At 37.8% G+C, this 16,415-nt stretch overlaps 1 protein-coding gene across 2 annotated transcripts in view; it reads right to left on the bottom strand.

Annotated features, from left to right (window-relative positions):
* The window catches only part of AP3B1 (adaptor-related protein complex 3, beta 1 subunit), a 236,718-nt gene that overhangs the window by 205,507 nt on the left and 14,796 nt on the right, over positions 1–16,415 (bottom strand). The window contains exon 2 of one of the 2 annotated variants that reach the window (XM_010847632.1): positions 2,092–2,167. In XM_010847632.1, coding sequence (XP_010845934.1) covers positions 2,092–2,167 — 76 coding nt within the window. Of the gene's footprint in view, positions 1–2,091; positions 2,168–16,415 lie in introns of those variants that run through there. The other variant, XM_010847633.1, reaches the window with a different exon arrangement.

The raw sequence follows: 16,415 nt of genomic DNA on the forward strand, positions 1-16,415 counted from the left end.
CCTAGAGTTCCTCTAATGTGAAGATTTTGGCAGCATCACTTCCTCTGGCATATCTTCAGCCTTTTCATCACAACCATTTTCCTCATTTATGTTGAAAAGCCTACCTTACTGAAGTGCCTCTAGCTACACGTCTGTGCATGCTCAGTCATGCCTGACTCTGCAATCCCATGGACTGTAACAGCCCGCCAGGCTCCTCTGTCCATGGGATTTCCCCGGCAGGATTTAGAGTCTCTCCAAAAGTGGCGGCATCAGCATGCCCACAGTCACCAACTTCTCCACAATTCCAGTTACATTCTACCTGAATTTCATTTCTAGTGTTACCACTTTTCATTTCCTTCCTGCATTTTTATCTTTGTTGATCAAATTCTTTTTTAAATCATTCATTTTGGTAAAATGTCAAGTGGGCTTCTCACTGGTAAACAAGGAGGGATCACTACTGCATGCTTTGCAGTCTGTACACAAGCTGAGCAACACACACAGTGACCAACTGCTAAAAATAACTTTGAAAGAAGTGATATGACATACGCATATTTGTTATATATATAGTGAGTTGAGGACTGGAGAGTTAGTGATGAAACAGTATGCAATTACTAAGTCAATGTACCATGATAACTGAAATATAAACCTATTGTGAGGAGACTGGTGTTATTTAACTAAACTGTGGTGACTGAAATTCAAATCCCAAAGCCATGTAAAGCAAAGAACTACCTCCATAAACGCTATTATTATACGGTATAACATTGTGTGTGTGCTCAGTCACTCAGTCGTGTCCAACTATTTGTGGCCCCACAGACTGAAGTCTGCCAAGTTCCTCTGTCCAGGCAAGAATACTGGATTGGGTTGCCATTACCAACTTCAGGGGATCTTCCTGACCCCAGGGACCAAACCTGTGTCTCCTATGTCTTCTGCATTGCAGGTGGATTCTTTATCTGCCGAGCCACTAGGGAAGCCTTGGTTTAACATGAACAAATGAAAAATTTACCATAAACTCTTCAACCTTTGCCTCCATTACCAAATGACATAAATCTAAATAAAAGAATCAAGCAAGTTCTACAGGTATAATTAGTCCTTGACTTTTACATATTGGGTTTTCACAACAACAAACTTTTGAACACAGTAAATTCGTATCTATAATCATCCTTCGTAAATGGGATTTGGATTTTAGAATGGAGATTTCAGACTCTCATATGGTGGCACTGTCTGCTGGAAAACAGTACTGCTTCAGCTGTGTTTACACCCTACTACAGTAGAGTTTATTTTTGCAATTACGTGAATTTACTACATTTTGACCTGATACAAAAAGTTCTGGAAAACAAAATCAGCAATGGTGGTGAAAAAAGCAGAGTAGTAGTAAGAAAGACAAGGTCTGACAAATTTAATTCCACTGAGACAAGCAAACTCTTTTAGCATCAGATAGTCACTGAATTAAGCCAGTTTTTTTTACTGTCAGTACAAACAATCAAAAAAAAAAAAACAGGGCAAGATCCACACAAATTGCAAAAATATTTTTAAACTTATTATATAATCAGAAATTGCATTATATTTTTAATTCTGCCAGTAGAACCCCTTACATAATAATATTTTAGACTACTATCTGAATTTTGCATTACAACAGAAAAATAGAGAACGTTTTTACATCTATTAATATTCATTAGAAGTTCTATGCTGATAAACTGAATAAACCATTTGTATTAGTAGTAAAGAAATTTGAAGATCAGAAGAAAGCATGCTCACAATTTTTAAGTCATAGAATGACCAAAAAAATATCCTTTAGCTCATTAGTATCCCTCTTTGTAGGAAGTCAAAATATTGTAGTATATAATCTTACTTTCTCTTCAACGTGATTAGCACTCTCTATTTGACAAAAGAAATATTTGAGAAACAGACAAAACAGAATTAGAACTCAAGTTTCTGAATTTTGTTACTTCATTACTTCTTCCAAAACATTTTAGACAGGAAATTCTAAGTTAATAATAAAGGGTAGATGCGAATGCTTGATTTGGTATTTAACATATTCTACAATATATATTTTTAGCATATCACTACTTGTCATTTATTCAAAAGTCAAAATGATCTAATTATTTTACCTACCCCAACAATCCGTTTCATAGCATCCAATTTAGCAGAATCTTTGTTGCTCTCTAACATTTGCTTTAGATCTTCATTTCTACACACAAAAAAGAAAATTGCATATTTAGATTTTATATGGCACAGGCATTAAAACATGTAATTTTAATAACATGATGTACATTACTACCAAATTATTTTCTTACTTGTAATTAAGTACATGTTTCTCATCTAACCCTACAAAATAATATTAAAGTGGTTAAATGGAATAGAACACTACCCTAACAAAGACATCTACAAGTTAAGTACAAATAAAAGTAGGAAAATCAGAACAAGACTCATGAAGTATGTCAATGTCAACATCTTGGCTGTGATGTTGTACTATAGTTTACCATTGAAGGAAACTGGGTAAAGGGTACACAGAATCGCTCTGTATTACTTTTTATACCTGTACATGAATCTACAATTATTTCAAAATCAGAAATTTAATTATGAAAAAGTTATATAACAATTATAACTCATTTATAAGATGACACACCAATTTTTTTAAATGGTCAAAAAAACCTAAACAGGCATTTCACACACACACACAAAAAGATTAGGAATACTGTTAAATACTTAAGGTCATTAACTATCAAAAATGCAAATTTAATGAGAAACCATTACACATCCATGAGAATAGATGAAATTAAGACAATGACAATAACAAATATTGCCAAGGCTATGGAGCAACTAGAACTCTCATACACTGCTGGTAGGAATGTAAAAGAGTACAATCACTTTGGAAAATTGGGAGTTCCTTCCAAATTTAAACATAAACCTACTATGTGATCCAGTCATTCTACTTTCAGAGAAAGAAAAACATTCTACAGAATAACTTAAAGAATATTCACAGCAGCTTTATCCACAGCAAAAAACCAGAAACAATCTAAATGTCCATCAGCAAAATGGGATTTAGCCATACACTGGAATATTACTCACGAAGGAAAAAGAACCAACCACTGATACATGCAATAATATGGATGAAGTCTCAAAATTATTATGTGACTGAAAGACACCTGACACAAAAGACGATTATTGAATTAATTTAAAGTTCTAGAAAATGCAGTCTGTAGGGACAGAAGCAAGGTAGTGGATTCATAGGTAGAAGGAGAAATGGACAAAGGGACATTAGAAATTCCTTCCATAAGAAGATGGAAATGTTGTGTATCTTCTTAACTGTGGTAGTGATTTCACAGGTGTATACATCTGTCAAAAACCCATCTGCTGCTACTGCTGCTAAGTCGCGTCAGTCGTGTCTGACTCTGTGCGACCCCAAAGACAGAAACCCAGCAGGCTCCTCTGTTCCCAGGATTCTCCAGGCAAGAACACTGGAGTGGGCTGCCATTTCCTTCTCCAATGCATGAAAGTGAGAAGTAAAAGTGAACTCGCTTAGTCATGTCCGACTCTTAGCAGCCCCATGGACTATAGCCTACCAGGCTCCTCCGTCCATGGGATTTTCCAGGCAAGATTACTGGAGTGGGGTGCCATTGCCTTCTCCGAAAACCCATCTAATTGTAATCTAAAATTGGGTAATTTGGTGTATGAGAATTATACCTCCATTAAAATGATATTAAAAAGTTTTTGTAGTATTTTATTCACATGTGTGAATAAGATATAAATACTCCAAAAGATTAAAAGACATCTATCTGTTTCTGAGAAATACATTATTAAGGATCTGATAAGCCACCATTATACATACTCTGAAATTAAGAGTATCACACTTAAGTCTCAAGCTTACTCAAGAATTTAAATCACTGAACCTTATTTTAGGACAGCACTGAAAAATCCTCTTAAATGACTATAAAGATTGTAGTATTACAAACTATAACTAATCACTTTGTACTCGTTATCAGTTTATGATTAGCAATTTTTAATAGTTTCTACAACAAACTCTCCAGAAAAGAGATTTTAAAAATTTACTCCACACAGCTTCATGCAATACGGTTCAAGGTGCTCACATGCATGTGTGGACCCAAACAGAGCTTCTGAGATCAGAAGCTCTCTGATCTCAGCTTAAGCTTAAAAGTAGGTGAGAAGAGCTTCCTTAACTCCTCTAAATAGACATCCTTGACAAAAGTACTTTACATTTTACAAATTTAGGCCTAATACAGGCAGTAAGCACATACCAAGAATAAAAGATTGATCATGTGTTATTATGGGCTGAGTTGTGTCCCTTCCAAAATTCCTATGTTAAAATCCTAACCCTCAATACCAGAGAATATGAATGTATTTGAAGAATCAATGAAGAGGTTAATTAAATTAAAATAGGTCAACATGGGTGGGCCCTCATCCAATATAAGTGATTTTTTATAGGAAGAGCAGGTTAGGACTGATTCACAAAGCCCAAAAGATGACCATGTGAGGGCACAGCAAGTAGGTGGCCGTCTGCAAGCTGGGGAGAGAGGCTTCAGCGGAAACCAAATCTGCCAAAACTGTGATTTGCAATTTCTAGCCTCCAGGATCTGGGGAAATAAATTTGTGATTAGGCCACTGAGTCTGTAGTATTTTGTTATGGCAGTCCTAGCAAACTAATACTGGAGTTAAATGTTGCTATGCTATGCTAAGTCACTTCAGTCGTGTCTGACTCTGTGCGACCCCACAGACGGCAGCCCACCAGGCTCCTGCGTCCCTGGGATTCTCCAAGCAAGAACACTGGAGTGGGCTGCCATTTCCTTCTCCAATGCATGAAAGTGAAAAGTCAAAGTGAAGTTGCTCAGTTGTGTCCGACTCTTAGCGACCCCATGGATTGCAGCCTACCAGGCTCCTCCGTCCATGGGATTTTCCAGGCAAGAGTACTGGAGTGGGGTGCCATTGCCTTCTCCGGAGTTAAATGTTACAAACTGTCATTGCAGGAAAAATAAATAAAGGCAATGAGATTTATTATGAAAAAGTTACTCTTCCTTTCCAAGCAGCTCATAAAATTAAATACAATGGTGACCACTAGCAAGACACAATAAATAATCACAATAACTACTTTTCTCTAATTAAAAATATAGCTAGAAAACATACAAATAGTAAGAAAGTGACATATAAGAACTACATCTGAGGATATAGAACAACCAAATATAAAATACTCCAATTGCTCACTGCAATGAACTCAGAATTCCTTCTTAAAACTCCCTGTTCTTTCACACTGCACTGTTAACTGAAAAGGAACAAAAATTCCTTTTGTTGAAATTTTTTGCGGCAGGACCCACAAATCAGGTTTTTTCCCCCTTCTACTTTTTGCTATTTTCCTATTTTACTTACTGACCATGTAGGCTTTTATATTTTTTTAAAAAACCTAAAAGAAACCTTTAAACACTTTTTGTAAATAAGAACTTGAAAAAAGGTAAAGTAATTAGATAAGTAAACAGAAAGAGTGACCACACACGTACATGTCAAAAAAAAAAATTTCATTTTCTCATGTCTGATCCCTTTTTTCCCCAAGAGTATTCTACCAATCTTCTCTACAAGTGTTATCTGGAGAGAAAAATGAGCAATGAAGAATAATGAAGTGTCAATTTTCAGGACATTCCAACCTCCAACTCCAGGTGTAATCTTATTCACGGCGTAATGAAAACTTGGTTTGTTCCTTATGCTACAGTTCCGATCCCAAACACCTTCATGTCCTGACCCGCTCTCTTAAATTAAAAATAAGAAAACAGGAACCCGATATTAAAGTCAAAGGTTTTGCTCTTCATGGTTAACAGAAAAAAGATGGTCTTCAATAACAAATATAAATATCTTCAGTGTTAACATGGGGAGAAAGCTAATAACTTTGAGGTTCAGAGAAAAGAAACAAGAAAACTCCTAGGCACTGCTTCAACCTGATGTAATATTCAACTTCTCAGATATGTCATAAAGACCCATTGAAAATTCTGATATAAATTACATATCTCTACCCAAATTCTTCTTTGCTTGTCACCAAAACAGTAAAGATATGGGAAAGTTAATACAAAAACACCTCATTTACTCTCAAAATATGTTCACTTGTACTGAGCCATTTTAGGTCTACCTCCTTCATTATATAGATTCAAATATGGTCAATTAAGATGTATTACTATATTAATCTTAAGAATTTAGTTTTATAATTTTGAAAAATCTAAATAAGGAACAAAAAGAAATTCTTTGTGTGAAACATCAAGAGTTGATTCAAAACAATGCTGAATTAGTAACATTTTCATTGATTCTACCAAAAACCAATCCAAATACTGCTTTTTTAATTTACCTCGTTCTTCATTTATCTACTTACCTGTAGCTTTTCAGCTTTTGAGTATTAAAATACAACTTTATTTTTACATAAGTGACATCTTGTGGTGTTAAGTGGTATAACTTTTCCTTTCATGTTCAAAATATGCTTGTTTTTATAGTTTTAAGAACTGAAGAAAAATAACTGGAAAGTTAAAGAAAATCTTACTGGTACCAAGTCTTACTGGTACCAAGAAGTCACTTTTACTTCAGCACTGTGTAAAGCAGCAACTATTCAAAAAGCAAATTTTAAACAATTACCCTTTCAGAACTTAAGAAGTAGTAAAGCTTTTACAGTGTATAAATTACCTCTTTTTAAAAAATCTGCAATCCATAACTCATTAAAACCTCCTACTCCTTTGAATGACTGTGTAGATTAAGGGGAAAACTAACACTGCAGCACTGCACACTGTCTCAGCGCTTCTCCTGTTCTGAGGAGGACTCGTCCAAGAACCATTACCAGCGCACAAATTCTTGCCACTAATCCATAGGAGATATAAACAGAATCTGAGAGACGATACTTAGGGCACTTCAACAGTGTAGTTATATATGTTTGAATGTAACAGAAAACTAGGGCTAGCATTTTGCATGCTTTCTCCAGAAATTCATTTTTTATTGTATTTTACAGAAGTATCTATCCATAATGGATTGGAAATTTAAAAGAAAAAAAAGGGCCCTTCACCAGTTTGAGAGCACTGTACTACATAATTACTTCCTTTTCTCTCAAAAGAATCACAAAAATTTGGGTACTATAGAAAGTAACACTTGAATTTTAAATCCAGGAATGATGGATTGGGAAAAGTGATGAAAAGTGATTTCCCATCGGCAGTAAAGTACATCCTCAAAAGGACGCATCAAAAATCTTTGAAGGGGGAGAACTGAAACTTTCTCAGTTCAGTTCAGTTCACTCAGTCGTGTCCAACTCTTTGCGACCCCATGAACCGCAGTATGCCAGGCCTCCCTGTCCATCACCAACATCCAGAGTCCACCCAACCCCATGTCCATTGAGTTGGTGATGCCATCCAACCACCTTATCCTCTGTCATCCCCTTCTCCCCCTGCCCTCAATCTTTCCCAGCATCAGGGTCTTTTCAAATGAGTCAACTCTTCACATCAGGTGGCCAAAGTATTGGATTTTCAGCTTTAACATCAATCCTTCCAATGAACACCCAGGACTCATCTCCTTTAGGATGAACTGGTTGGATCTCCTTGCAGTCCACAGGAGTCTCAAAAGTCTTCTCCAACACCACAGTTCAAAAGCATCAATTCTTCGGTGCTCAGCCTTCTTCACAGTCCAACTCTCACATCCATACATGACCACTGGAAAAACCACAGCCTTGACTAGATAGAGCTTTGTTAGCAAAGTAATATCTCTGCTTTTGAATATGCTATCTAGGTTGGTCATAACTTTCCATCCAAGGTGTAAGGGTCTTTTAATTTCATGGCTGCAGTCACCATGTGCAGTGATTTTGGAGCCCAGAAAAATAAAGTCAGCCACTGTTTCCACTCTTTCCCCATCTATTTGCTATGAAGTGACAGGAACAGATGTCATGATCTTAGTTTTCTGGATGTTGAGCTTTACGCCAACTTTTTCACTCTCCTCTTTCACTTTCATCAGGAGGCTCCTTAGTTCTTCTTTACTTTCTGCCATAAGGGTGGTGTCATCTGCATATCTGAGGTTATTGATATTTCTCCTGGCAATCCTGATTCTCGGTGGCGGCCGAGAGGAGCTACCCCAGGCCTGAGGCCGGGGGCGGCGGCAGAGAGGAGCTACCCCACGTCCAAGCTCAGGGGCGGCAGCCAAGAGAAGCTACCCCACGTCTGACGTAAGGAGCAGTGGCTCCGCTTTGCTGGAACAGCCAAAAGGAGCTACCTCACGTCCAAGGGAAGAGAAACCCAAGTAAGAGGTAGGCACTGAGAGAGGGCATCCGAGGGCACACAGACTGAAACCACAATCACAGACAACAGGCCAATCTGATCACACGGACCACAGCCTTGTCTAACTCAGTGAAACTAAGCCATGCCATGTGGGGCCACCCAAGACGGACGGGTCATGGTGGAGAGGTCTGACAGAATGTGGTCCACTGGAGAAGGGAATGGCAAACCAGTTCAGTATTCTTGCCTTGAGAACCCCGCGAACAGTATGAAACTTTCTCAAGCCCCATCAAAATATTCTAAGTCGTGAGCACCTCTTCACGCTTTGACAACTACTCAAGTAAAAGATGCTTCAACTCCAAAAGGTCCACTGTACACACGAATGCTGCTCCTCAGTCGCCCACGTGTGTCCGATTCTTTGTGACCCCATGGACTGCAGCCACCAGGCTCCTCTGTCCTTGGGGCTCTCCAGGCAAGAACAACGGAGTGGGCTGCCAATTCCTTCTCCAGTATACATGAATAGGCATGTAGAATATGTAGGGGAGAAAAGGCTGGGAACAAGAGTCAAAATTTACTTGCAAAGGTATGAATAGGTATGCAGAAAAAAGAGGCTGGGAACAAGAGCCAAAATTCACTTTTTTCTAGCACTGTGCAGCTAAAGGCACTGCACTTCATAATTAGTTTCAGTGCACAAGGTGAAACCTCATAACTCTCCTTGGATGACACTCAAAACTTTATGTGGTTTTGGGCACAAAGTTTTAATTAATAAACACAAAAGTAAGTAAAACCAGAAAATTCCAACTGCCGAATCATCCATTTCTTAACTCTCCAAAGGGAGAAACCATAAATTATCCAACTAAATATGAACTTTTTCTACTATACTCTCCACAAAACTAAAAAAGAATAGTCTACAATTGCTATCACAACACCCTCAGTCCTTGGTAATCTTCGTTTTCTCTCTGCTCTTCTATAAAAATTTCTTTCACAAAAGTAACAAATAACCTCCTTCTTTAAAAATCCAATGCAAAAATCTCACAAATACTTTTAGATGATTTGATATTTGATATAACTGACTACTTCTCTTCTATCTCTAAAATCCTTCTTCCCTTAGATTCTATAATTCTCCATTCTCATCTGGTTCTAATCTGCATTTGTGACACACCAATGAACAAAAATGATGAAAATCCCTGCCCTTGTAGAGTTTTCATTTTAATAAGTAAAAGAGACAACAAACAAACATAATAAAAGAATTTTAAAATCATGGGATGATATGAGGGAAAAACAGAGCAAAGGCAGAGAGAATGCAGAAGGGAAAGGAAGAGGCAATTTTAAACAGGGTGGTCAGAATAGGTTAAATAAGGAAATATCTGAACAAACATTTGCCAAGTGAGGGAGTCAGTCGTACTGATACTGGAGGGGAGGGACAGAGAAAGAGCACTCTAGGCAGAGACTCTAGGCAGAGCAGAGGAAGGCAGGCAAATAATACTAAAGGCAAATAATTCACCCTGAATGAAGTTAGGAACCACAGGAGGGTGATGAATACAGAAGTCATAGTCTAATACACAAACAGAATCATTCTGGCTGTTATGTTTAGAAGACACTGTAGGCACTTCCAGATCTGCCCACGGTGGTCTTACTTGTAAGACACTAAACCTGCCACAGAAAATGACTATAAAAACTGGGAAAAACAAATAAGGTAACTTTCTCAAGTCATCCAGGCAGAACTTAAGGGGCCAAGATCATGGAAGGAATGGAAGCACATAAAGTGGGCTCTTTATTCACATCAGCTTTTTTCCCGACTGCATTTCTCAAATCACTATCTGGGAGAATAGAATCCAAGGATAAAAATGACAGTTTTAAAAGACTAAAGAGACAAACGCTAATGTTTGTGGCTACCAAAGGAACTGGAACTTGAAGAGTGAAACTACAGGGGAGGGCACCAGTGAAAAGGCACAAAAAATCTGTGCAAAGTCCCCTCAGTAGTTGACCACGTTTCCAGAGTAAGAATGTGGGAAATCCAGAAGAAAACAACAGTGGCTGGGAGGTTACAGATTAATACCTGAGCAGAGTTCAGCAACCACACACTGCAGGGAAGAGCAGCTGGAAACCAAGTCTCCCAAGGAGACGTGGCGGTGGTCTGGTTCCTTAGTCGTGTCTGACTCTCTTGTGATCCCATGAACTGTACGCCCGCCAGGCTCCTCTGTCCATGGGATTTCCCAGGCAAAAATACTGGAATGGGGTGCCATTTCCTTCTCCAGCGAGGTGTTGGTAAATACCCTGGCCTTTCTTTCAGTTAAGACCACAGGAGGGGCACAATTGAAAAGTAAGGATACTTCTTAGGAGTATAAGAAAAATTGAAATAGACAAAACCTATTTAAAAGCCTAAAACTGAACTTAAGACCAAAGTGCTCTGCTAGCACTGTACTCGGAGAAGGCAATGGCGCCCCACTCCAGTACTCTTGCCTGGAAAATTCCATGGGAGGAGGAGCCTAGTAGGCTGCAGTCTATGGGGTCGCTAAGAGTCGGACACGACTGAGCGATTTCACTTTCACACACTGGAAAAGGAAATGGCAACCCACTCCAGTGTTCTTGCCTGGAGAATCCCAGGGATGGGGGAGCCTGATGGGCTGCCGTCTATGGGGTCGCACAGGGTGGGACACGACTGAAGTGACTTAGCAGCAGCAGCATCACTATACTGTCAGAAAGAACAAAAAACAAAACACACAATCGTCTTTGGAAGACATCATTCAGAGATTCATCTATGTTCCTGATTACCTAGCATCTGATCAAAACTTAAGAGACACACTAAAAATAGGAACAAATGACAGGAAAGAGAGAGGAAGGGTGGAAGGAAAGAGGGAAGGAGAGAAGGGAGAGAAAAGACAAAAAGGAATAGAAAGAGATCCAGGGTAACTCACAAACTAGTTACTAAACAGGGACTTTTAAACCACTACAATTAATATGGCAGGAAAATACAGGAAAAGATGGACAAAAGAGACAAAATAATAGAGAATGTCAATAAAGTAGTAAAATCTATACAAAATAATCAAATGAACATTCAGAAATTAAAAGTATAGTTTATGAAATGAAGAACTCACTAGATAGGTTTGAGAGCAGACTGAAAATAGCAGAGATGATGGACTACTGAAAGTGAAGGCAGGTCAAGACGAGATACGCAATCTGAAGCCCCAAGAAATACAAGAATGGAAAACACCGAATAGCACATCAGAGACATGTATAATATAATCAGAATATCTAACATACCTAAAAAGAGGGCTGAGAGACAAGTGAAAAATGAAAGCTGCTCAGTCGTGTCCGACTCCTTGTGACTCCATGGACTCTATAGAATTCTCCAGGCCAGAATACTGGAGTGGGTAGCCTTTCCCTTCTCCAAGGGCTCTCCCCAACCCGGGGATTGAACCCAGGTCTCTCGCATTGCAGGCGGATTCTTTACCAGCTGAGCCACAGGGAAGCCCAAGAACACAAAAGTGGGTAGCCTAACTCTTCTCCAGCAGATCTTCCAGACTCAGATTCTTTACCAACTGAGCTATCAGGGAAACCCCAAAAAGAATGGGACAAAAGCAATATTTCGAAGGCTAATGGCTAAGAATTTTTCTAAACTGATGAAAGACGTAAACGTACTATATATTTTAAAATCTTAAAAAAAAAAGGAAAAACATAAAGCCATACACATGGAGACAGACAGACAGACAGACACACACACGCACACGCACACACGCACGCACACGGTCTAGAATAGTCAAACAGCTGAAAATCAAAAGATAATGAGAAAAATCTTTAATACATACAAAAAAAAAAAGACATTTCCTTAAGGAAAAGGTCAACAAAACTTTTCAATAAAGGGCCAAATATTCTACGCATTACATGCCATACCATCTCTGAGGACTATAAAGTAAAATCAGTTAATACAATACATAAATAAATGGGCTGGCTGTGTTCTAATAAAACTTTACACATATGAGGATTTCCAGGTGGCACAGTGGTAAAGAATCCACCTGCCAATGCAGGAGACCCAAGAGACACGGGTTTGATCCCTGGGTTGGGAAGATCTCCTGAACCAGGAAATGGCAACCCATTCCTGTATTCTTGCCTGGAAAATTCCACAGACAGAGGAGCCTGGCAGGCTCCAGTCCATATGTTCACATAGAATCAGATACTACTAAGCGACTGAGCACACATGCACAAATGCACAGGCCATAGTTAATTAATCCTTGTTTTAAAAGGATCAACAATAATACTGACAGCCAATTTTTCAAAAGAATTTACAGACATCAGAAGACAATCAAATGACATCTTTAAAAACCTGAAAGAAAAAAGGCCAACAAACAATTCTATACCCACTGAAAGAAAATATGCTTCAAAGCTGAAGGTGAAAAAAAGTGATTTTCAGACCAATAACTTCTGAGGATCTGCTGCCAGGATATAAAAGGATATCATTTCAAAAGGAAGATAACTCTAAATTTACATGGGATTTATTCTAAATTTATACCTTTCATCTATAAAGGAAAACTTCCATCTATAAAGCAGAACTAATAGAAGAAAGACATATATCCACGAGCATGACTGGCACTTTTAACACACCTCTCTTAGAACAAGCAGATAAAAAAATTCAATGAAGATGTAGATAATATGAACACAAATAACCAGCTTAACCTGACATGCATAGAACAGTATATCCAACAACTGCAGAATAAACATTCTTTTCAAGTGCACACAGAACATTACTTATCAAAGTAAAATTATATGCTGGATAAGATCTTAACAAATTTCAAAGATCTAAAATCACTTAGGGTACATGGAATCTAACTAAAAATCCATAAAAGGATTCATAAAATCGATAAAACTAGAAAATGCTCAGATGTTTGGAAAGATAAGCAACACACTTTAAATGACCTATGGGTCAAAGAAAAAATAATCATCAGGGATATTAGAAAATATTTTGAACTGACCAACAAAATTGCAACAGCTCACAACTCATGATATACAGCAAAAGCAGCACTTAGAAGTAAATTTATATTTCTAATTGGAAGGACTGATGCAGAAGCTGAAACTCCAATACTTTGGCCACCTGATGCGAAGAACTGACTCACTGGAGAAGACCCTGATGCTGGGAAAGACTGAAGGCAGGAGGAGAAGGGGACGACAGAGGATGAGATGGTTGGATGGCATCACCGACTCAATGGACGTGAGTTTGGGTGAACTCGGGCAGTTGGTGATGGGCAGGGAGGCCTGGCGTGCTGCATTTCATGGGGTCGCAAAGAGTTGGACATGACTGAGCAACTGAACTGAACTGAAATGCAATATAAAAGAAGAAAGATTGAATATCAATATTCTAGGCTTCCATTTCAGGAAACTAGAAGAACAACAGCAAGTTAAACTCAAAGAACAAGTAAAGAAATAAAGAATAAGGGGAGAATTCAATACAATAGAAAGCAACTACAACAGATAAAAATCAACAAAACTAAAGGGTGGTATCCTTCACACAAGTTGTTAAGAAAACTTAATGAGATCATTGTAAAGCACTCACCACCGGGCCTAGCACATTCATTTATTCGGTATGTACTAAGTTCCAGGGACTGTTCTAAGTACTGGGACTTACATTCTAAGTGAGAATGCAGGGGAGCCGGGTAGGGGTGAGGGGGAATGACAGAAATGACAGAAGAGGGAGGGAAGGAGAGAGGGAAAGGGAAGGGAAACAAATATAAACAGAATAAGCACCATTCAAATAATTAAAATAGGATAATGCAATTAAAGTAAGACTAGGCAATCACAAAAGATCTCTATAGGTAGAAGTGATCAATTAAGCTGAGATCTCAAAAGACAAGGAGCCAACCACAGGAATTTTGCAAAGATACATGGCAGGAATAAACACAGATAATAAAGACCAAAAGAAGGTCTATAAACGTACACAATGGTCGTTTTCTCAAATACACTAAACACACAATAAATATTAGTTGAAAGAATAAGTGAACATAAGCTATATGCTAACCGTGTTCCTTAAAGGACTACCGGAAAACTCTAAGGTTTCACTGGATGCTCAAAATGGTCCACGACCCCAATTAAAGTTAAAAACTAAGCATACATCTTCCATGTATACATTCTACATGTGCATGTTTTAAAAACCATGATGTCATATATACATCATACAAAGTCTCCACATTTGCCAAACCCTTTACCAAAGTCCTCAGCTACTACTCTGTTGGCAGGCAGCAGGAAGTAGATTTTACTTTTGCTCAGGATATAAGGAATACTTTCTAGAATGTGACTACTCATCCTTAAAGTTTTAAAGGAACTATCACAGAGCCATTCAGCTACTTAGGAACAAGCTAAGTCTTTTTTCTATTTAACAGCACCATAAACCAAAGTTGCCACCTTTTTAATAAAAGATTAAAAAGATTTAAAAGGCTCATGGAGTCTCAAAAGTCATTTAAATTTGATAAACACAGGAAGTTTTAAAATTTTTGCACTAAGAATAAGTGAATTTGGAATTTAACTCGTAAGAGAGCTAATTTCCTTAGAATACAAAAGACCCTTAACTAATCAACAAGAATCGATCCAACAGGGAAATGGACAGAGGACATATAAGGTATTTCATTGAGAAAATAAAACCAATAAATATGAGGGAGAAGATGTAATGCACTAACAATTATAAAGATTTGCTGTAATAACATTTTAAAATGTTATAATATATATTATAATTTGGTAATATTATACATATATTCTGAAAGAGATCAGCCCTGGGATTTCTTTGGAAGGAATGATGCTAAAGCTGAAACTCCTGTACTTTGGCCACCTCATGCGAAGAGTTGACTCATTGGAAAAGACTCTGATGCTGGGAGGGACTGGAGGCAAGAGGAGAAGGGGACGACAGAGGATGAGATGGCTGGATGGCATCACTGACTCGATGGACGTCCCAGTGAACTCCGGGAATTGGTGATGGACAGGGAGGCCTGGCATGCTGCAATTCACGGGGTCACAAAGAGTCGGACACGACTGAGCAACTGATCTGATCTGATCTGATACATATATATAATTATTTGGTTTACACATTTTTTTCTAGAAGAATACACAAGAACTTTTTCATTGTGATTATCTCAGGGGGGTACAGGGGAAGTGATACATCTTCTCGATTGCTAACATGCCTTACATTGATAACATATAATTAACTTATCTGAAAGCAGTATTGTTTTCTTGAACTTAAAACGTTATTTATTTATTTTAGTATCGCAGAGTCTCTAGGAAGCATGTGGAGTTATTCACTATTTAATTAATAAGGAAACTGAAGCTCAGAGAATATAAGGATAATGTGCAAGTAAAAAATTACACATGTAAGAAATTCTAAACATAATTTTCAAGTATACCACCACAGAATTAGGGAACAGCAGAGCAAAGAATTAAACTTGAGTCTTGTTTTGAAATCCAACATTCTTCCCATTTACCACATTGCTATGAATTTCTAAAGTTGAGTATACTAAGAAAACATTTCAAGAATTATAGAATAAGTATAAAATCCATAACCTATGGTGCCACAATACTTCCCTAATTTTTATAATCAACCACAAGAAAACTTGCATTTTTTTTCTCTTAAATTCAAAATTTTGTGAAAAGAAAATTGATCACTGGAGCCATAATAAACACTAATTCTAACTATTCTCAGTAGTAGTCTAAAGCATCTGTGATACACTTTTGTCTAAGTCAAAATAAATTTTATTTTCACTGACATTACTTGACTATATTTGGTTAACATTATCTCATGTAGATTCATCAGCTCAAAATTAATTAGTATTACAGAATAGTGTATTCCATCCAAACAATTCATCTTTGTTGGCTCACATGCCCCAATGATACTGGCATGCCAGTGTAACAATGGGCATGGTGCCACAGGAGCAGATGGGCATAAACACAGACATGCCAAAGAGTCAGTGTCTGCATCAAGTATGAGTATTACTATTAGATTTTCCTCCAAGAAATTCATAAACTACAGTAAAATAAATACAAGTTTTCTACTATGCTCATAAGATATGCCAACTCAAAGCTAGATTAATTTTTAAATCCTTAAAAAGAAAAAAATCAACTTTCCAAGGCCACAGAAGGCAAGTTTTCCATCTGATGAGTTTGGATTAGCCTTCTGTTTAGGGAATTGAGGAAACCAATATGCAATCTCTACCTTAGATAAGCTGT

The sequence above is a fragment of the Bison bison genome, unplaced genomic scaffold, assembly GCF_000754665.1.
Source record: "Bison bison bison isolate TAMUID 2011002044 unplaced genomic scaffold, Bison_UMD1.0 scf7180017864252, whole genome shotgun sequence".
Classification (NCBI taxonomy): Eukaryota; Metazoa; Chordata; class Mammalia; order Artiodactyla; family Bovidae; genus Bison; species Bison bison.